At 33.9% G+C, this 22,212-nt stretch overlaps 1 protein-coding gene across 1 annotated transcript in view; it reads right to left on the minus strand.

Moving 5' to 3' along the window:
• SPEF2 (sperm flagellar 2) overlaps positions 1–22,212 on the minus strand; it is a 374,057-nt gene that overhangs the window by 195,700 nt on the left and 156,145 nt on the right. Inside the window, 6 exon segments of the mRNA XM_074206967.1 lie at positions 437–614; positions 3,873–4,027; positions 10,776–10,913; positions 12,768–12,906; positions 13,007–13,134; positions 17,633–17,763. Of these exon segments, the coding sequence (XP_074063068.1) occupies positions 437–614; positions 3,873–4,027; positions 10,776–10,913; positions 12,768–12,906; positions 13,007–13,134; positions 17,633–17,763 (869 nt within the window).

The following is a 22,212-nucleotide window of genomic DNA, read 5'->3' on the forward strand; positions in this document are numbered from 1 at the left end:
CTAATTGTTAATTTTCTGGCAATAGTGTACAGGAAGAATTGGAAAAGGGAAAGATTGAAGGAAGGAGACCAGTCAGTTAGGAGAACAATTCCACTGAAAGTGAAGTGATGAGGGCCTGAAGTTGAAGGCATTGGTTGCCAGAGGGATTTGGACCTTATCTTGTTGGCAAAAAGGAACTATTGAAAATCTTCTCTCTTATTCTCATCCTATCTATTGAACAATAGAAAGAGATCCCTTGGTTTTCATTTCTAATAAGAGGGAACTTAAGCTAAGGACAAGTGTTACCTTGTGTTTCCTTAGGGTCACTTCTCCCACCCCATATTTATTTCTTTTCTCTGTCTTAGTTGTCTGAGGGCAAAGAGCCTGGAGAAACCTCTTCTACTTAGAACACACGCTCTAAGTGATTATGCATAAAATCAAAGGCCATGGAACTTACTATGTGGTTTACTGCTGAATTTGCATTCTGCCATACAGTCATGACTATCTTCTCATCTGCTTCATATTTGAGTTCGACGGAATCAATGCAGTTATCAGTCCTGCCTCTTTTCGGGAATACTTTACGCTTGCTTATCATTCCATCAGGAGAGGGAGCTCTTCGGGGAACTATAGGGATTCTTAGTCAACAGAAAAGGTAGATTGCTTAGCTTTGATCCTAAATTTCCATTTTCATAACTAGATGTTTTTGTGACTTTACCTACTATACATTCACTTTTTTTCTTTTTTTCTCTTGAGTCTGAGTTTCTTTATTTGACCCAGACCAAAAATACAGATGCTACTTACAGGGTGACTCCAATATTGATCAGTTTTGACATGCTCTGTTTTCTTACTTGAACTGGTTCACCCATCATTAGGTTACCTGCCAGTCCTCCACTTTGCAGGTTTGCCATTGTGGACACCTGATTGATTGGCTTCATCCCTGATGTAGCTTAGAATACCTGAACTCAAGGGATGCTCTAATTACAGTTTTTTTTTCAGAAACAGAGACAAAAACACATGTTTTAGCCTTGATTAAAAAAAAATTCCTGGGAGAATAATTCTGGAAGTAGGATGATGTTGACAAAAGGCCAAAGATACATTTTTCTAGGCTAATAACATTAACAGTAAAGAAAATTCACCTAACTAATATTTCAAAGAAGCAGTCAATGCTTTAATCAAGCAAATGGCTTCTGTGAGAAAATTAAATTCATGTATTTTGGAAATTTTATTAGTGTAGATGGACATTCCCCTATTAGGAGCCAATCAAAAACTTATTAACAAGCTGAATCTATGTGTCACTGAATGTACTTAGGATATTCTATCAGATTGTGAGAGAGGAGGACACCATGAAGTTGTGAAAGAGGGAGACTGCATATTGGAAAACAATGGACAAAGAAAAGAATTAGATATAAATCTACTTATGAGAGAAAACAAATTAAGAAAATTAAAATGAAAGTTTTGGATGATATTCATCTATTCACTCTGTTTACAATCCAGAGAGTTAATTCAGTCAAGGTCAAAGAAAGATTCAACTGTAGGCTATTGGCTCAATTCAATACATAATTATTGAATAATTTCTGTGGTGATGGAGATAAGCAGTAATTTCAGTAAATTAAAATTAATTGGAAAATATTGAAAATTGAAAAAAAGAAAAAACAATAATTTGGATTTCAAAGATGTTTTTATACTTAAGATTTTGCTTTATTTAAAGTTTAGAACCAGAAGATCTGAATTCAAGACTGGTTCTGCCACTAACTAGTTATGAGGTCATATGCAAATGACTTTACCTCTTTGGGTCTCAGCTTCCTCAACTATAAAATAAAAGAAGCAAAGAAAGATGATAATTAAATTCCCCTCTAAGACTACCATTTTGTGATTAGGAATATAATTTGTGATAATGGTTGAAACATAAAAAAGTCTTTTCATTTATTCTTTTATAGAGTCTCTGTTATTTTGAGATGTAATAACATGTTAAAACAAATCATGAAGCCATCTTGTAAAGGTCTGACTAAAGGGAAGGTAGAAGAACTCCTAACCATTCTCATTCTGCCTATGAGAAATTACAATGGATTGTGTCATTCTTTTATACTGATATGTGAGTGTCCCAAAGCTAGTCTCTGGATTAGTTTGGTGGTTCATACCTTCCTTAAATGGGAAATAACTGTTTGGGTTTCTAATGATGTTCTAATAATGTTCAGAGATGAAGTTGAATCAAAAAGCTCTGCTTCTTAGAAAAAACTAAACAAATCTATGTCATCTACCCAGGCCTTCTCACTGTTCCTTTGCCTTTGCCCTGCCTATCCCCATTCCTGGCATTCTAGGCTTCCTTCAAGCTGCAGCTTAAACCTCACCTTTTGCAAAAGGTCTCCTTTGGTTTCTGGTGTTGCTAGTGCCTTGTCTCAGAGATGACCTTCCATTAGCATTGTATCTTATTTTATTTGTGCATGATTGCATGTTGTGTTATCCCATTAAAATGTAAGCTACTGGAAAGCAGGGGCTGTTTTCACTTTTCTTTGTATCCTAAGCACTCAGGACAGTGTCTCACACAGAGTGAATGTCTGATGGCTGAGTATTGCCTCTATGGCTATGTAAGCTCATCAATGATTACTTTCGGTGTTGTTTAATAACCCATTCTTTCTCTTTTTCCTTTAGTTGAGGACCTCTGAAAAAGGAGACAATGGGCAGGACATTTTGTGTTTCCTTTTTTCCCTCCTCTAAATCATGGGGACTATATGTAATTTTGAGGTTATCTTTAACTATAATTTAAAATTACATTAAATGTACAATATTATGTACATATTAATATTAATTAAAATTAATACCCAATATTAATATATTACTTTTAATGCAATTTAATTTCTTCTTTGTCTATCACTTAATTTCCACAATCTAATATTTTCTCTTGATCAATTTAATGGTTTATACATTTTAATCTATTTTTAAATAATAACTGATGGGATATAAATGGATAGCATTTGAAATAAAATGAATATATTAAAATTAAGAAAATTCTATGGCATTTATAATAGTAATTTAATGACTTTTGAAAAAATTTTTCATAAATTATCTCATTTGATTCTCACAACTCTGTGAAATTGATATTATTATCTATATTTTACAAATAGGGAAACTGAGGTCGAGATGTTAAGTGATTCACCTCCTTGATCACTTGTTTTATTAGCATTTAAAATGATTTAAATTTAGATTTTTCTGATTGCTAAGTCTTATGCTTGCTGTACTCATTGCCTCTTGAAATTTCCTTTATAATAATTTTATTCATTTTTATCAATGTTTTGGAGTCTTTTCATGTCTTTGGGAAAGTGAAGGAGATTGGTCTATAAAAGTCAAGTATTTGCAAACTACTTTGAATTTTTTTAGCTTTAAATATTGTTTAAAGATTTAAATATTGTTTGTTTCCCATTTACTAGAGCTAGAGAGGTTGTTAGAAGTCTAATAGAACTCATCAAATAGTCACTTACCAGATTCATTAACCTGTTTGAACTAAGTACATGTATACTACACCTAAATCTTTCTAATCCCATTTCCTTAACTCATAAAATTGGTATAATAACGTCTATTTGTTTCACTGAAATTTAGAACTTATACAGAGAATAATCTATAAGAGGACTGGAATTTTTCATGAAAGGTATCTCAATGTAATTTAAAAATATCTAGTTTAAAAAGCTTCATTAAAACTTCATGGACAGGGGCGGCTAGGTGGTGGATAAAGCACCAGCCTTGGAGTCAGGAGTACCTGGGTTCAAATCCGGTCTCAGACACTTAATAATTACCTAGCTGTGTGGCCTTGGGCAAGCCACTTAACCCCGTTTGCCTTACAAAAAAAAAAACAACAACCTACCCCCCCCCCAAAAAAAAACAAAACTTCATGGACTTACTTGGAAGACATTTCAGGCACATAGTCCTCTTCAAGATCTACCAGGGGAACTCGAGTACCTCCACGTTTAGAAATTTCCATGGGGATTTTGCCTTCCATTCCCCTATAGTAATCTTGAAGAAGTTTTTTGGTGTCTTGGAAACGGGTAAGTTCCACCTTCAAAAGCAAACATGAAGGTTAACATTTAAGAAAGAGACAGGTGTGGTCTCTTTTTTTCTTATCACCATTTAAATTGTGACAAGTATTTTCTAGAAGTCAGGAAACAATGTGTGTCTAACTTACAGGGAATGAAGTAATCAACCAATTTTGCAACCTCTGATCCTACTGTAATTGTCAACAAATTTCCTCATTAAAAAAGAACATTTTTGCTAAGTTTTTGAAACTGAATAAAAAGAGCAGTATTTGCAGTAATATGGAATTGTATGATTTCTAACATTTTTGGGGATCTTCCTAGGTCCCTCAAGTATTCAATCAACTTTTTTTGAATATTGTGCTGTATATTGATTCATATATACCTTAAATATTGTTCATGCAAACTAAGGATGTGGGTCTGTTGACCAGGTAGCTTCATTTATGAGCAGAGCTTCATAAAACAGGGCCTGCCTATGCACTGAAGGCAGATAGTTTAAGAGATGGAATGTTGGTCATTATTTCCTTGAATAAACCAGCAGTAGTACTGAGCACAGACCCTACCTGGGTTGGAAGGTTGGAAGTGTTGCACAGTACCCATGATCCAAAAAACACCATGATTACATTTATGGGTGACTTTAAGTAATGGACATAAAGTGTTTTGCATCCTTAAAATTGCTATATAAATGTCAGTGATTTGATGACTTCACTGATTTAAGACAAAACTGTCTCCTATGCTCTAGTCTTTGGTGTCTGGTCCTATAATACCATAATCATTGATCAATCATCTCTTGATGAATCTTGGCTCATGCTGGAGTTAGAAATCTCACTGATATTATTGAGAACAGGTTCAAGTAGAATGGGAAAATAGTTAAAATGAGAAAGTACTTTTGAGGATTTAAGGAAGTATAACTATATCTAATCTAGATCTATAGTTATCCATATAACTATCTCTACCTTGATCCTCTCTCTCTCTCTCTCTCTCTCTCTCTCTCTCTCTCTCTCTCACACACACACACACACACACACACACACACACACACATCTCTGTCTCTCTTTACCTCTTTATAGATCTGAACATGAATAAAGAGACAGAAAGATTTATTGATAGATAGATCAGTAAATAAATGTACTTTGGTAGTCCCCCTCAAGGAATAGTATTCTAGGTAGAAATTTGGACCTTTCATACATAAGAGATAAAGAGAAGTTGATGTCATATGGAGAAGATTCTTATGTCATATGGAGTAGAATCACTACAAAATCAGCTACATGTGTAGTTGGTAACTTCTCCCTAGGTTGTCTGAGTATTAATGCAAAAATAAATTTAGAATAGAAATTCAAGGACACAATGGCAATTTGGACTACTGTCATTCTAAGATGAAATAAAGCAGACCATTGTACAAAGATATGGAGGACATTCCAATGTATCTTTGTATCAGTTCTCAAACTACAAATCATGGTGGATAATATTTCAAACATTTGCTTTTCTATATATGCAACTTGTAGGATTTGTTCTAGTTTCTTATGGAATCTTAGAGTTAAAGGAACTCCACACCTCCCCTCCCCATCCCATTTTACAAATAAAGAAACAGAAGGAACAAGGGATAAAATTATTTATTCAAAATCATGTGAGGATTAGAATGCAGATCTCCTGACTCCCAATCCAAAGATCTTTTCACTGAGTCATACTTCTTTGTACTTAAATTTATTACTTCAACTCCAAAATATTGAAACTACTAGTCATGTTGAAATGATCTTCAGGCAAACACAATCCATAGAATTATGTCAATAAAACCCTATAATTTATAGTCATTGACAAAGAAACCAGTATGTATGGCTACAAATGATGAGTTTTCTAAAGAACAAAGATTATCTTTGAAACAGTTGATCTGAATAAAAGGACATATAAATATCTACTCTAATACTGAAGGACATATATTTTCACAATTAGCAACCTAGAGTTTGTAGGATTTATTCTATTCCCTTATGGAATTTTAAACTTAAAGGAACTCTTCCCCTCAATTTACAATTAAAGAAACTGAAGCAACAAGAGATAAGATTATTTGTCCAAGATCATGTGAGGATTAGAATGCAAATCTCCTCTAAATCCAAAGACCTTTCCATTGAATTATATACTTCCATAGTGCTTAATTTATTTCAACTTCAAAATAATGAAAAGAGAGAGATTGTGAAAATTCCATTAAGGTTTTGTGACATGGAAAAGAGCCTTGCAATATCAGGTTTTTCCTAAAAGTTTCAGTTTAGATCCTACATGATCAGAGCTTTTGCAGCAACATGATGTAATTTAAGGAAGAAATAAATTTAGTTGTTTTGTGCTCATAGGTTCATAGGCCCATAGATTGGGTGTTGGGAGGGACCCCAGCGGTCATTTAGTTTTATTGCCTCATTTTTTAGATAGGGAAACTGAGGTCGAAGGAGGTTAAGTGGTTCCCCCAAAGTCATAAAGATACTAGCAATGATCAGAGGTAGGGATAATGTGGATTAAAATTAATGTGACCATTCACATGTTTATTTTATTATTAGAAGGTATCTTAGTGAGCTACTTTGGATTTAAAATCATAAACTTTATAACCTAATTTCTTATCCTTGAAATCTTCTACAAAATGACTGGGGAAAAACAAGATTGAGCATTTTTTAATTTCCTTTCAAGAAAAGTCAGTAGATTTTTAAAAAAAATTTCCTATGCATACTAATCTCAAAGTTTAGCAACAAACATTTGCACCTGTCATGCTTTGATTTATTAGACCAACAGAAATTGAGTCTTCAACTGACAAAACTGTACCCTCATGGGAACATGCAAAAAACCACATTCACAATAAGTCAGATGAAAAGTGTTTTCTGTCAAAAGTGTCTGGGACAAATTAATTATTGACAAGTATTCAAGAATAATACTTTAGGATAGAAGAAATTATTTGGAGGTTATAAAATCTTTAGAACATGCTAAATTAATATTATTTAAAGCAGGAATTTTAGAAACTAGGAATTTTTTCCCCATTAACTTTTTTTGTTTATTTTTATTTATTTACTAAATTTTTACTGAGTTTGCTAATGACCCAAAGAGCATAATGGAACCTTTAATAATCTTGGGTTGGGTCCATAAATCTACTTCCTACCCTGGAGAAGGGGTTGTTACAGAGTTTCCTTTATTACAAGGGAAATAATATTGCTACATCAAGTTTTTTTCTCTGTCACTGTAGAAATGTGCTATCATTCATGGAATGTCTCAATCTATATCAAAATAAGAATCTTAGAAGTCCAATCTTTCTCACCATGCAGGAATCCTTTTTATAGCATCCTTTACAAATGTTTATTCCAATTTGTGCCTGGCTAATTTCATTGTCTGAGAGCTCACTACCCTATTGGCATTCTGTTATTTTGTGGAAGATGGCTCTTCTCCTTGTGTTGAGCTAAACACCACCTTCTCAGAAAAAAGTAATAATGTCTAATATGGAATTGATGTTTAAATAAATGCGATAGATAAGATGGCATTAAACGTTTCTGATGAGGTCCAGATGAATTCTATCTTAGGGTGCTTAAAAAGAACTCCTCTGAAGTTCATTCTATCCAAATTAATTACCCAATTCAGATCCTGGAAGCTATTATCTTTCAGTCCTCCAAAAATTCTTTTTTTCTTACTGTTCCTGGTTCAAGGTCTCTCTGTGCCTAAAGTCCTGTTCTTATATTTGGGGTCTTTACTGATGTTCCCTCAGATATTGCCATTCTTCTCTCTATTCAGTTTCTTTGACCCCTGCTCCAATTTGGCTATAGGAACGGCCATATATTTTACCATCTGAGAAAAGTTCTTGATTAAGAACTCAGAAATTTCTTCTTCTATCAAGCAAGCATACCTTATGCTTTACTTCTTCTAAATATCTTTTATTTGTTTTGTCTATTAGAATGTGAACTCTCTGAGAGCAGATATTGTATCACTATTGTTTGGATTCCCAGGTCTCAGGACAGGACCTTTACCTACAGTAAGCACATAAAAAAATCCTTTTCTTCCATTCATCTATCTCTCCATCCTTTAATGCCTTCCTCCCTCCCTCCTTTCCTTCATTCCCTCCTTTCCTACCTTCCTTCTTTCCTTCCTCCCTCCCTCCTTTCCTCCCTCCCTCTTTCGTACCTTTCTTTTTTTTTCTTCTGATCATGAACATTATTTCCAGTACTTTAAATCTTCAGTTCTTTCCCAGGTCCTTGCTTCTATTCTAGCTACACTATCCTCTTTTCCTAATTTCAACCTTTTATATAATCCTTTCTTCTCAATTCACTTGTCTCTTTGTCCTATCACTTATCATACTTTTTCAAATTCAACCTTGGATTATTTACATCTGACTCCTGTGTTTTTACTTGCATACCCCATAAATGGAAGGAAGAAATGCAATCATGCCATCTATTTGAACTACAGATTTGTTATTTAGACTCAACTGGGCCCTTTAGGCAGCAAAGTAGTAATCCTTGTATTCTTCTGTCACCTATTCTCTATCTTGCCCACCAAAACAGTTATTTGAAACATTTTTCCGCCTTTCCTTATAAATTCTACTTACCAAGAAAATTCCAATCATTTGTGATTATTCCCTTCTCAAACTTTCCTCATCTTACAACCTCTTGATGTCATCTCCCACTATTTCCTTTTCTATCTCAGTCTTTGAGAAAGAAACAATCCTTCTTGACATTGCTAGCCCCACTACATGTAGTTGTGACTCTGTCCCATCCTATTCTCTCTGGAAGATGGCTACTAATTTCATTCTATTCTCCATTTTTCTCTAATCTTCAATCTCTTTCTATCTACTTGTTACTTCCATGATGCCTAAAAAGTATCTCCCATCCTTGAGAATAAATGGAATCTTGAGAATATAACTGCCTTGAGGGAAAGAAGAGTTTGTTTACTTTCTATTTCAGTACTTAGCATAGTTTCTGGAAAATGATCAATATTTAATAAATTCCTTTTGATTGATGGATTAACTGACTGATTATCCTTTGGGAATTTGTATTTGTTCCTATGCTAACCAACATTTTAAAAAACAGTGGCTTGGGTAACTCACATTTAAATTATTAATAAAAATATAAAAACATTAATTAAGCATATTATTTGTTAATAACAATAAACAATAGCAACTATTAATAAAAATTTTAAATATTAGAGTCATAGTGACCATAGGCAATCCTAGGGATCTAGTAGTGTGCTCAGTCCTAGTCAGATTACATCTTGAGTATTGTGTCCAGTTTTGCATTCCACATTTTAGAAAGAACAATAAAAAGCTGAAGAATATCCGATGCAGGGAAAAGACTAGAGAAAGACATAGGTATGATATAATATGAAAACTGGTTGAAAGAAATCATCAGAGCAATAGTTACATATTAAGTGCCTGGAATTTGCAGTATATCATATTATATTATATTATATTATATTATATTATATTATATTATATTATATTATATTTATTATATTATATTATATTATATTACATTATATTACATTAATTATATTATATTATATTGTATTATATTATATTATATTATATCATATCATATTTATATTATACATTTAGCATACAAATAAGAACATGAAATAATTCCTCTAGAGGAGAGAGTGTATATAATTTAAGTGTAATGGGGTTTTGTGAATTCCTAGCTCATTTATGAGAGAGGCACCCATGTGAGAAGCTCCAAGGACTTGCTTCTGAGAGAAGACAGATGGGTGGGAGCAGGTTCATTCCAGGGCCAGACTGGCAGGAAGTATGTGTCTTTAATCTACCTTGGCAGAGGCAGAGTTGCTCTCTTTCTGATTGCACACTAGAGTAAAGGTCCAGTTCATGCACAGCAATGGGTAGGGGAAGGCCTAGTTTCTTTTCCAAGTCTCTGCCCCCAGAAATGGGCTTAGAGTTTTGGTTTGTTTCATTTTTCCATTTTGATTTTTGGTGCAAGGTAATGGAACCCCTAGTTTCAGGAGCTCGAGGCATGGAAATTCTGAACCACAATTTCAGCCAGGGTATTGCAGTCAGCTCAGAATGAAGGGTCTCTTTATTAATTTATTCTTCTTAAGCCTCTGAAGTAAATATTCCTTGTAAAAATCTAATTTGGCCATTAAAAGTTGAAATGGAATTAGGGTGCTGGAGACCCCTCAAAACTGAGGGAAGACAATGAGTGGTGCCAATGATCCAATGTCAGAGACTAAGTAATCTTCAACTACCTTGTGGATTCCAAAAGATTCTTGAGGATGGGGCGGGGGGGGGGGGTGGTCTATCATATATATATCTCCATGGAAGCTTTGCTCATATTACTGGGATTCTCTATCATGTTGGACCTTGGTTTATATTTAGGTCAGGGCTGATAGGCAAGAGAGTCTCATGCAACACAGTTTCAGACACCTAGTTTGCTGTCTCTCCCCAGGTGTCCAAGCAATGCAAAGCTGTCAATAGTTATTTGGGAATACATCTGAAATTTTTATACTGTCATTGCTAATAATAATTATTTAATAAAGCTTAGTTTGTAGATAAGTTGGAGTAAATGTTAAAGAGAATGAATGCTAGTAATGTTACTTTTTAGAAGACTAGCTTGTGAGTTCCTTGAGGTCAGGGAATATCTTTTGTGTCTTTTTCTATCTCCCAAATTTAGTTCAGTGCTGGCAATGGGAGGTACTTAATGAATAAACATCGATTGATTAATACCAAAATTAAGGATTTTACAAGAACAATAATGACAAAAAGAGGGGTGGCTTATGATAACTATGTTGTAGCTAACTGACCAGTCATACCTGCATCAAAGAAAAGAAATGATTCATGAGTATTCCAAGATGATCTTGTAACCAGGTTTCATTAATGATATCAGCTCGTTCTTGTTCTGCTTCATCCTTTCGAGTATCACATATATCCCATAGACGGTCTCTTAAATCCTAAATACAAAAAAGAAGATAGATTTCACTTTTTAGATGTTAACCCAATGCAAATAAGGAATTTTGAAAAAGGAGCGAGGTGGGAAAATTAGGTGGTGCAGTGGATAGTGCACAAGCCCTGAAGTCATGGAGGACATGAGTTCAAATCTTGCTTCAGACACTTACTAGCTGGGTGACCCCAGGCAAATCATTTAACCTGGATGGCCTCAAAGAAAACAAAAAGGAAAGAAAAAGCACTAGGGTAAATAATGTCATTTGGGGGGGGGGGAAGGCATCAGGATGGGAACTGGAGCAATCTGTGGGCAGAATAGTAAGAAGGGGACAGTTAGGTTAGAATACCAGCTTTGAAATCTGAAGGACCTGACTTCAAATATGGCCTCAGACACTTGACAATTAATAGCTGTGTGACCTTGGGGAAGTCATTTAAACCTGAGTGCCTCGCATCCAGGGCCATCTCCAGTCATCCTGATCCATATCTGGTCACTGGACTCAGATGACTCCAAAGAACAAAGTAGGGCTAGTGACTTAGCCCAGCACACCCCCCTCACTCAAATCCAATTCATGTGATTGTCATGGTATCACTTGATGGACAAACATCATCATTAAGAAGGTAAAATGGTTGCCTTCCAAACAAGGCTTAAAAGGTAGGCTTGGGAAATCATACAAAAATTAAAAAGTATCATAGAAATTGATGTATTAGCTCAGGAGTAATAGGGATCCACTGGATTTCATTCAGTAAATGATGACATGGTCATAACTGCATATTAGGAAAAACACTTTGGCAGATATTGTGTAGGATGATATGGAACAGGGAAAGAACCAGGGTAAAGGCACAATTTAGAAGGCTATTTTAATGGTCTAAGTAAGAGGTAATAACCTGGATTAAGGTGTAGGCTGTTTGAATGGAGAGAAGTGGAGGCCAAAAAGACAAAATGTGGCATCTGATTAGATAAGCAGTTTAGGAGTGAGGAGTCAGATTTGAAAATATGATTTCAAACTCATGATTATAAGAGTCACTGTATACTCAATATAAATAGGTAAGTTTAGAGAAAGGAAGAATTTAGGAGGAAAATGAATTAGTTACATGTTGAATCTGAGACATCTATGGGATATCCTTTTTGAGACAGAGAGTTGGTAAGAGTAATGGAGTCCAGAAAAGAGATTAAAATGGTAAATATAGAACTGGAAGTTATCTTCATAGATATGACAACAAAACCCATGCATACCTAGACTTTTTGGACTCAGTAGCTTACTCCATGATTTGGGGATATCCATTTAATTTTTTGGTGAGTCAATTCTCTCACTTGCAAAATAGGAGCAGAACTGTTATTTAAGTACTAATTATACACATTTGTCAGAATCAAATGAGAATTGGTGAGTACTCTTTAAAAAGTATCAATTGCCCTGCAAGTATAAGATATTATAGGACCAATGTTTAATTAAAGTTTTTCACAGGCTTCAGGAGTAAGTTATTTTATGAGACGACAGATGTTTCAAAGATTTTTATCTGAGCAGCTTGGAAAAACTATTATGTTGTGAATGGTGAGACGAAAATCAAAGAATTGATTTAATCCGTCAAAATCTTATTCCATATGATACGTCTTCAAAAACTTCTCATCCCACTAGACTTGATCTTATTTATGTGAAACATCCTTAGATCATTTATCCAAGTCTATCAGTATCCGAGGGAGAGAGGGAAGGAGGAAATAAGAGAGGGAAAAAAAAAGAAGGGAAAATGAAGGAAATAAGCCAGGCACTGTGTTAAACCCTTTGCAAATACTATCTCAATTAGAAGCAGACTGAACCCCTGTACATGGCCCTGTGGCCAGCTTGCCATTCTGAATATTGACTTACATTGACTCTTTGGTGTAGTTCTGCTTTTGTTTCTTCATCATCCCACAAGTCTTCAGGGAGGTTGTTAAAATCAGTCTGCCATTGAGAAACAAACTCTTGCTTCTGGTCTGGCCGTTGCAGGAATTCCTTGTAATTTAGTCTGTGGCACATTAGCAGAATTTCAATGGAAAATAAAATATATTTTATTCCCTTCCCTCAATAGAATGTGAAATTCCTCATATAATTTAGTTTTTACTTACCTGATGTCATGGAGGTAATAAAACACGATGTGTCGCTCTTCTCTTATTTGTCTGAGTATTGCTTTGATTGTGTTTATGTATGAACTTTCTATTGTATCCCAAAAAGGCACTAAATATTGAGGTATTACCTATTAAATAGTAAAATGCACAAATCAACATAATTCTTCTGATTAAGTAGAACAACATCAACCAATGAATAAGGTGGTTTTCAGTCCCAGTGGACAAAGGTAGTAAACTGTTGTAAAGGCAGCTGGTAATTTCATCATATTCCCATATGCTCTAATAAGAGATGATGAAAATTGTACCTTCCATATAGGTGGCATGGTGTAAGTAGTTGACTGGGACAGGCACAGGAGAAAGCTTTAGGGAACCTCCCATTTAGAAGCATATCATTAAATAGCATATTGTGAGAGGAAAAAAAGACAGCCACTTGAAGCATCTTCCTTTGTTGAAGTAGCCTCTTAATATAACAACATTATTACTAAGGTGAAAATAAGGCTTATGATCTAGAAGGGAGATTTGCCAGGCAGTCCTAATTATTTTATCCCAGATAGTATACCCTTACATTGCCTGCAAAAAGGAGAAAAGAAGATAATGTATGATAGAATCAAAACTTTCTTTTATATAATGCTTAATAATGCAAACTGAAAGAATTCAAAAGAATTTCAGTAGGAGGTATATATTTTATTTGATGAAAACAATTGCTGTACTATGCCCTTGGTTGCTTTCTTTATTTTTCATAGAACCATAGAATCAGTGGTGGGATTCACACAGTTCACACCAGTTCACCAGAATTGATACCTAATTTTATGTTGAGTTAGGCAAACCAGCTGTTAAAATGGCACTTGTAGTCAGGGTTCTCTGTAAGGTGGGTACCTGAGCAGTCACCCAATGTGGAAATCACAAATTTACATTCATTATTCTTTTTGCAGTAATGTTCATTCCACCCGTAGATGAAAAAAAATTGATGGAACTATGCTTGTAATATTTATTCATTTCTTAAAACTCATTATACCTTTGATGAGATAAATTAGATTTTGTTACTCTGGTAAACAAATAATGTAAAGAGGTAAGGTTTCAAACAACGGGGGGTGACAAGCTGACATTTATTTCTGTTTTGTGTTAGCCCCCAAATTCCCCTGAGATATTATGAGTGCGCTGGTGTTCCTTGAATGGTGAAACCAATAGGAACCTGGGACACAATGGACCAATAGAAATATAGATTTAAAGAATTATTTTATTTCCCCATTTCTAAAGTAGAAGAAGAAAAAAAAGAATTAGAATAGGTAGAATGAAATTTGGTTCTGCATACTCCAACACTGGCTGCTGTGCTTTCCCTCCATAAGGATATGTTTGCTTGCTGGAAGTAATATAACATAATCTAGCTTTGTGTACCTCTTTTATTGTTCTTATTTGAGCATTAAATACATGAAATATTAAACTACCTTTTCATATATCTTTTTGTATCCTTAAAATAGTCATTAGGGCAGGGAATCATTTTTTCTGGTGCACCATATTTTCCCTGTCTACCTTTCAACCACACCCAAATGCAGTGTAATAAAAAATTTGCAAATGCAATGTTTGCTTCAGTTTCAGATTTGTATTCCAAATGTCTAGTACAGAACATGGAAGGAGTACAAAGGAGGGGCCTAAGACCCTAGCCAATATGAACTGAATTAAGAGACACAAGCAGGCATGTCAAGGGTGACCTGATTGATCTTATCTTTTCGTTTGTTTGTTTTGTTTTGTTTTGTTATTATAAGGAGCCAAAATTGGTCTTCTTATAATTTTTACCCTTTGGTCCTAAGTTCATTTTCTGAAGGAAATCAGAACAAATTCGTTCTTTTCAATATGATGCCTTTTCAAAAACCAACCAAAATAACTATCATTTATGGAAAGAGTACTGAATAAGGAATAAGTTGTTTTTTTTTTTAAAGTAGATTGTCTGGGGTGGCTAGGTGGTGTAGTGGATAAAGCACTGGCCTTGGAGTCAGGAGTACCTGGGTTCAAATCTGGTCTCAGACACTTAATAATTACCTAGCTGTGTGGCCTTGGGCAAGCCACTTAACCCCATTTGCCTTGCAAAAACCTAAACAAACAAACAAAAAAATAAAGTAGATTGTCACTTATTAGGGCCATTTACTATTTGCTAAGAAAAAACTCTTCTACAATCCCTGGTCCCTTAAAGTGTTATGAATGTTGTAGTTGGCAGTATTTCCAGATTCCACACTACCCTAGTTTTCTTCTTCTAAATTAGAGGTTCTTAATCTGGGGTTCAAAAACATTAAAAAATTGTGTGTAGTTATTAGTGGATGGAGCACTGACCCTGGAATCAAGAGAATTTGAATTTAAAACTGACCTCAGACACTGAGCTGTGTGACCTTGGGCAAGTCACTTACCCAAATGCCTAAATTTTTTTTCCTGATAACTATTTCAATAAAATGTTTTCTTTTACAATCCTATATATTTTTTATGCATTTAAGAATATTATTCTGAGGATTCTCATTGGCTTCACCAATCTACCTGCTGCAGATACTATACAAAATGCATAACCTCATTCTTCCCTTGACCATCCCTAGTTTTACTACTAATGCAGTCTAAAGTTTTTGAGTAGTCAAACTAACACTGGTAATTCATATTAATGTGTGGTCTATGAAAAATTGCAGGTCTTTTTATATGAACTGTGCTAATCTATGAATCATAGAATCCCAGAACTGGGAGAGATTAAAGACCATCTGACACCTGGAATTAGAATCTCCTCTACCACATATTCAATATTCATCTAACTCATGCCTAAAAACCTCCATTTTTTTTGTCTATAAAATAAAGGGATTTTACTAGATAACATGGGGGAATTCCTTCTAGGTCTAGAGCTATATATTCTATTATATCTAGATTAATATACTTTATGAAAGTATATTTATTTCTGATTTATTTCAATCAAATTTCAATCAAAGCTGATTTATTTCAATCATAATTTACCTTTCTAAGTGTTCAAAAACTATCTCTTTAATGATGTGTTCCAGAATTTTCCTATCTAGCTTGTAGACTTTTATTTAGAAGAAATCACTTTTCTTTCCAAAATCAAAACAATTTGATCTATCTCAAATTTGTCCTTTTCTGTCCTTCTCCAAATATCATTGACAAAGATTTAGTAATCTAAATTCTTTCAAGTACTCAAGATAGAATTTATCTGGGTCTAGAGCTGATTAAGCCTAATTAACTGTTCTTTATTTTGAATTTAAATTCATTTTTGCCATGTTTCTTCTATCTTTGGGGGGGGGGATTCAGGAATACCTTTCAAATTTCTTTAATTAGCTTGATGAAAGAATGAATCAAACAAAGCTTTATTGACCACATGAGCTACTTTTTGGGATTACAAAGACAAAAACAAGGTACTTCCTGTCTTTAAGGAGTTTACATTTTGATGGGGGGGGGAAACACTAGTATTATGTAAATATGACCAAAGGACAGGCAAAAGAAAAATGCTGTGAGACCACCTTATTATTCAAGATCAAAATTAATGTTTTTAAAGATCTGAGTTTATAATAGAGAATTATGAATTGGGAGAAGCCTGGATAAATCATCAAAGGGACTCCTGAGATTTGTCATTTTGGGGAAAATTGGGAAATAGATCTCATCTGGGTCTAGCTTCCTTTTTAATCTTTATCCATGTGATTTTTTTCAAAGCCACATTTCTGTATTTTATTTTCACATAATCTTGGCTAGATTTTTCTCATTTCATTATTATTATTGCCTCTAAGGTGTCATAGTACCATTCTCAAAATCTTCCCATTTTACTCTAGTTTACAAAACAATTCTTCAAGAGAAAATGGGACCTCAGAGGATCTAGTGCTGACTTTAAGAATCAGTAAGAATTGAGTTCAGGTTTGACTTATGATACTTAATAGCTGTGTGAACATGGGTAAATCGTGTTCAGTTCCATCATATGTAAAAATAGTATTGCAAAAATTTGATAAGCAGATAAAAGTTGATGTAATTTATAAACTTCATTTGCCTCACAGTTCTCTTTTTGTAAAAAGATCCTTTCAAAAGGAAGTGTGGTTTTGCCTTTGTTTGTATCTCCAGTTTAACACAGAGAACATCAAGCCCTTTAATCCTTTCTGATGATAATTACCAAGTTTATCTCAGGCTATACTTTTCCTAAACCATGTAGACTTGATGATTGCCTATTCTCATCTTTAGTTGCTCAACTTTTAGTTGTCTGGAAAGGCAAAGATTAAACTGAATTTGAGGGATATTATCATGTGATCATAGAAGCAGAGAGAGAAAAAATAAAATATTGTTTGATGGCTATGTGTTCTAGAGATGAGACTCTTTTCCAGGAAAAGAACCTCACTGCTTGTGCTTCCCAGGAGAGGGCTGAGACTCAAAGAACCCATTTGTTTCCCCACGTAAATATTTAGTAGCAATTCCCAAATATGACTCAGAGGAGTTTCTGTGACTTGTAAAGGATAAGATAATGGCTCAATGAGTATAAAAACAATCTCTCCAAAGTTTTGATAATTCATTTGGGCCCATGAAAAATTTGCTAAAATAATGACATAAATCTTAACTCAAATAAAAAAAAGAAATTATCTATTTTTATTTCCTGAACTACTATACCTGTGGAAGTGGTTGGTCCACATACACCCATTCTTCAGACCCTGGTTTGATTGGTGGTGGCCCTGGGGGTGGAGGAGCTGTTTCTTCTTCAGGTGATTTCTTTCCTTGTGTTTTCTTGTCTGATCCCTTTCCTATAGGTGAAACTTAAGTTAGATCAGTTCACAGGGAAATTATACACAAAGTTAGATTCTGAAGCTGAATGAACCATTGACATTATATAGTTCAAAGAATTCGTTAGCTATTCTAGCTTCTTAAGTAGCTTTGTAAATAAATGTGACATCTCAAATTATTTGTCCCACTTTTATTAAAACTAACCCAACTGCTCCAATCCCACTAGGTAAAAAGAGACAATAATTTTCATTTTGCTTTTCTACTTTTGGGCATAAATTGTTATTTGCCTATGACAATAGACCTATGACTGTTTTTCAAACCTAGAGAAAAATACTGGTTGTAATACCTTATCATATTAATTTACTAAATTCAATTTTCTCTATTGAAAAAGAGGAGAAGCGAACTTAAGATCAAAATTCATGATGCAGTAGAAAGAACCTGTAATTTGGAGTGAGAAGACATTGGTGCCATTCTTGACCCTTGATTAACCTCATTAGAATTCAATTTCCTCAATCTATAAAGGTCCCTCCCAACTAAAATATAAACTCCTATGAAATCTGCTTTAGGGACCTTTTGACAGGGTGTGGAGTTTGAGAATGGGGGCAGACATGGTGAGGGCAATGACAGAGTATGTACTTTTTAAAAACTTTTTTCTTTTTTCTAATTACATGTAAAGATAATTTTCAAGACTCATATTTTTTAAGATTTCCAGTTTCATCTTTTTCTCCCTTCCTCCTCCCCTTGACAGTGAATAATCTGCTATAGATTATAACTATGTTCTAAATAAGATTCAGAGCAAAAGGGAAGAGCATATATTTTTAAGGATACTTATCAGGTCAGCCTCCTTAGAGGAATAATGTCCTAGTTCTCATGAAGAGTTTTAATGGACACCCAAATATTGGTATAGTGTGAATATACAACGGGGTATGAAGCAGTGACATGCTCAGCTTTGCTGGGATACTATCCTTGGAACCAGACAGAAGGAGATCTTCTTTCCTATTCCTTATCATTCTTTATCATCCCCTTCAAGGATATACAAATGTAGCATCCTCCTGTGGGACATCAGGAGAAGATGCAGGACACCCCATGGCCTGAAAGAATTCATAAACTTCCACAGGTACGTTAGTTCTATTTAGTAGAAAATAAGTGCAAATGGACTTGAGACATTATATTTATAAAATTATCAAAATTACTTAGAACTTTGGTTTCTATTTGCCTTAAGATGAACTGTATATAAAATTTTAAGCTCTTATTATATGTAAGATACCATGAATATCACATGAATGATATGCCTTATTCTATATTTCCTGTGCAAATAATATTTAATGTATAGGAAGATAAACATGCATTATCTTATTGTGGCTGATAGAAATATATGGACTGCCAAGGGAAAAAGATTGCTAATCATTTCTCAAATATAGGCTTGAACCTCAAATCACTTGATTTGGTCACAAATATATCTGTCTTAAAAGGATGTCCATTGCTCAAAAGAGTTGAGTAGCAAGAAAACTAATCAAATCTTTATTGTGATAGAAAGAGAAATCATAATTTTTGTGCTCCATTTTGTTAATTAAAATTGTTAGGACATTTTCCCTTTTAATTTGCTATTGTTTCTCTTAGAATTTCACCTGTTCTTTAAGTTCTTATTGAATTGTAAATATTTTACAGTAGGTTTAAAATTTTTTTAGTATATCATGACTGTTGAGTGATGAATTGAACAATTCAGAAACAATTATTGAATTGAATGAGAATATTCTAGGTATTTGAGATTTTAATTTTTTTCTTAAACTGTAACTCAATATAGAAAAAATAGTGAAAAATCAAGAGAATAAAGGAAATTCAACTTTAATATATGAAAAGACAATTAACTGAGCCTAGAAGCTAAAGGTATTTTTGTGGAAGATTTTTTTAGCACCTGAAATGTAAATCGTTGTCATGCTTTTTGTTCAACAATTTGAAATGAGGGCATAGCTTTTTAAAATATATATTTGCACTTTTGTGTAAGGTAAAGGTTGCATGGACTTTGATTTAGTTATTCTTTAGAGAAGCTGACATATTTGCATATAATTATTTTATTTGGTCGCTATATAAACTCTACTAAAATTCTTTAAATTACTGGTGAGTAGAATTAGATGTGAAACAGAAATAGATATAATTTTTAATATTTTATATGTATCAAATATAATAAAGTTTTGGTAAAGTTAAGCAATTTTCATGCCATGGATTGAAAAATACTTGGATAAGCCACTACTAGCTAGGTTAGCATAGGAAAAGTTAGAGAGAAAACTATGAAGAGTAAAAGAAAAGCTTAAGAATAAAATTTTATTGATGTTTGTGTTAAATGAGGGCCTGGTGAAATAATAGACTAAGTTTAAGTAGCACAAGATTATAGCAAGGGGGGATGGATGTGGTGAACAATAGCTAGATAGAACACATGCCAAAAGTAAGGAAGACATGCTCATCCAAGTATCACTTCTAAATTATAGCAATTTAGATCAGATGAGAGTATCAGCAAATTAAATAAAATGACTCTCTACAAAGTCATATTCTTCTACCTCACTATATAATGAAAATGATTCCGGGGACTTGAAGGCTATATACCATTAAATCATTATATATAATTAGATATTATATATATATATATATATAAATATATAAAATTATATATATATATGTGTGTGTGTAAATACATACATATGTATACATATACATAACTGAAGAGTTATAAAAAATTTTTGAACATGGTCCTGCACAGACTACAAATGATGACTAATTTAGTCAGGTACTAAGTATCATCATCACCAACAGGATGACTAATAGGGGAAGGATTCTTAAGAGATGGTGACTCAAAACACACATAAAATTTCAAAATGTGGCCCCCATCAACTTCTACAGAATGGTGACAGAGTAGCAGAATCGAAAAGATTTTAAATTACTTATAAACAATGGTACTATGGGAACTCAAAAATTAAGATCATTATTCAATAACTATTTCATACTTTAGAGGAATTACACAATACAATATATATAACATACATACAATAAATTTGTTGACATTTGTAAATGTCTACCTTCTGTGCAAGTAGGATCTAGGAGACTGAAGAAGTGAAAAAGGAAAAGTCTTGTGCTGAAAAAAGGTGATATTATTAAGATAAATTGAAGGGATGTGGACTTGAGAAAAATGTCAGAGAAAGAATTTAGTAGGAGCAATTTGGGAGATGAGAAAAATATGAAGAGGAACAATTTCCAGATCAGATTCTACTTCTAAAGAGAAGAAATCAAGATGAAGGAATATAATATTACTGACAAGGTATGAAAAAGTGAATAAAGTAAATTGGTAAAACAAAAAAAAATTGTGCTAAAAGGGAAAAAGCAAGACATGGTTAGTAAATACAAAGGAAAGCAAATTAGGTGTGACTTTCAAGTGTTAAGAGGTGATTTCCTGGTCATAGTGATGACAACAAATGTAATCCCTGCTATTAGAGGAAGCAAAAGTTGTAGAATCATTTGAGTTCTACTGCTCTGGGTTGAAATCTTGTTTAGATGTTCATACTGAATCTAGCACAAATATTATAATCCCCTGGGAAACAGAGCAATACCAGGTTGCCTAAGGAGGAGCAAATTGGCCCAAGACAGGGAAAGCAGAAAGTTAAATAATGTTTCTATGCCAAGCAGTAGTGGATTAAGCCTGTAAGTGACTCCTTAACTTTAAGACTAGGTGAGAAAGAAAAGCTTAGTCTCAAAAAAAAAAAAGAAAAAAGGAATAACACTTATGTATGCATATATATATATGTATATATATATATATATATACACACACACACACACACACACACACACACACACACACACACACACACACACACAGATATGCTTAGAAAAACAAATTCTCTCATTGGCCTTAACCAGACTGGATTTCTCCATTAGATAGTTGGAGAGGAAGGAGAAACTTAAAGAGACTTGCATTAACTGGTGGACAGTTTGCATTTTGCCACAGTCAAGTTAATGCTTTTTATATTCTAAGTATAGGTTGATTTCTCCCCTAGAAGAGAGAAAGGAAATCAAACAATACATTTTTCTTTTTCCATTTTCTATAATGCAAGACAATCAAGTGTTCCATTAAAAAAAAGCAGAAATGGGATTTCAATTTAGGAAGAATTTGGTTCTGAACAGGAAGAAGGGAATCAGTTTCCCAGGAGTTTGGAAATTAGACAAATGATACACAAAGTATGAAGAAAATGAAAAGGAAACAATATTCTTGGGTCTTATAAATCTTTACAAATTTGGGAATCTTTCTGGGAAAGAAGCAGCTCCTTATTCTCCCAGGAATCAGGAGTGAGAAATTAGAGCCACAGAAGCTAACAGGTATGAGATTATTTAGTAAGGATCAGAGGATGAAGTCAAGGGTAATGGTAGTTGTTGACTACTTGCAGAGATGTAATAGAGACCTCTATTGACTTGTTGACCTA

This window comes from Macrotis lagotis, chromosome X (assembly GCF_037893015.1).
Source record: "Macrotis lagotis isolate mMagLag1 chromosome X, bilby.v1.9.chrom.fasta, whole genome shotgun sequence".
Lineage (NCBI taxonomy): Eukaryota > Metazoa > Chordata > Mammalia > Peramelemorphia > Peramelidae > Macrotis > Macrotis lagotis.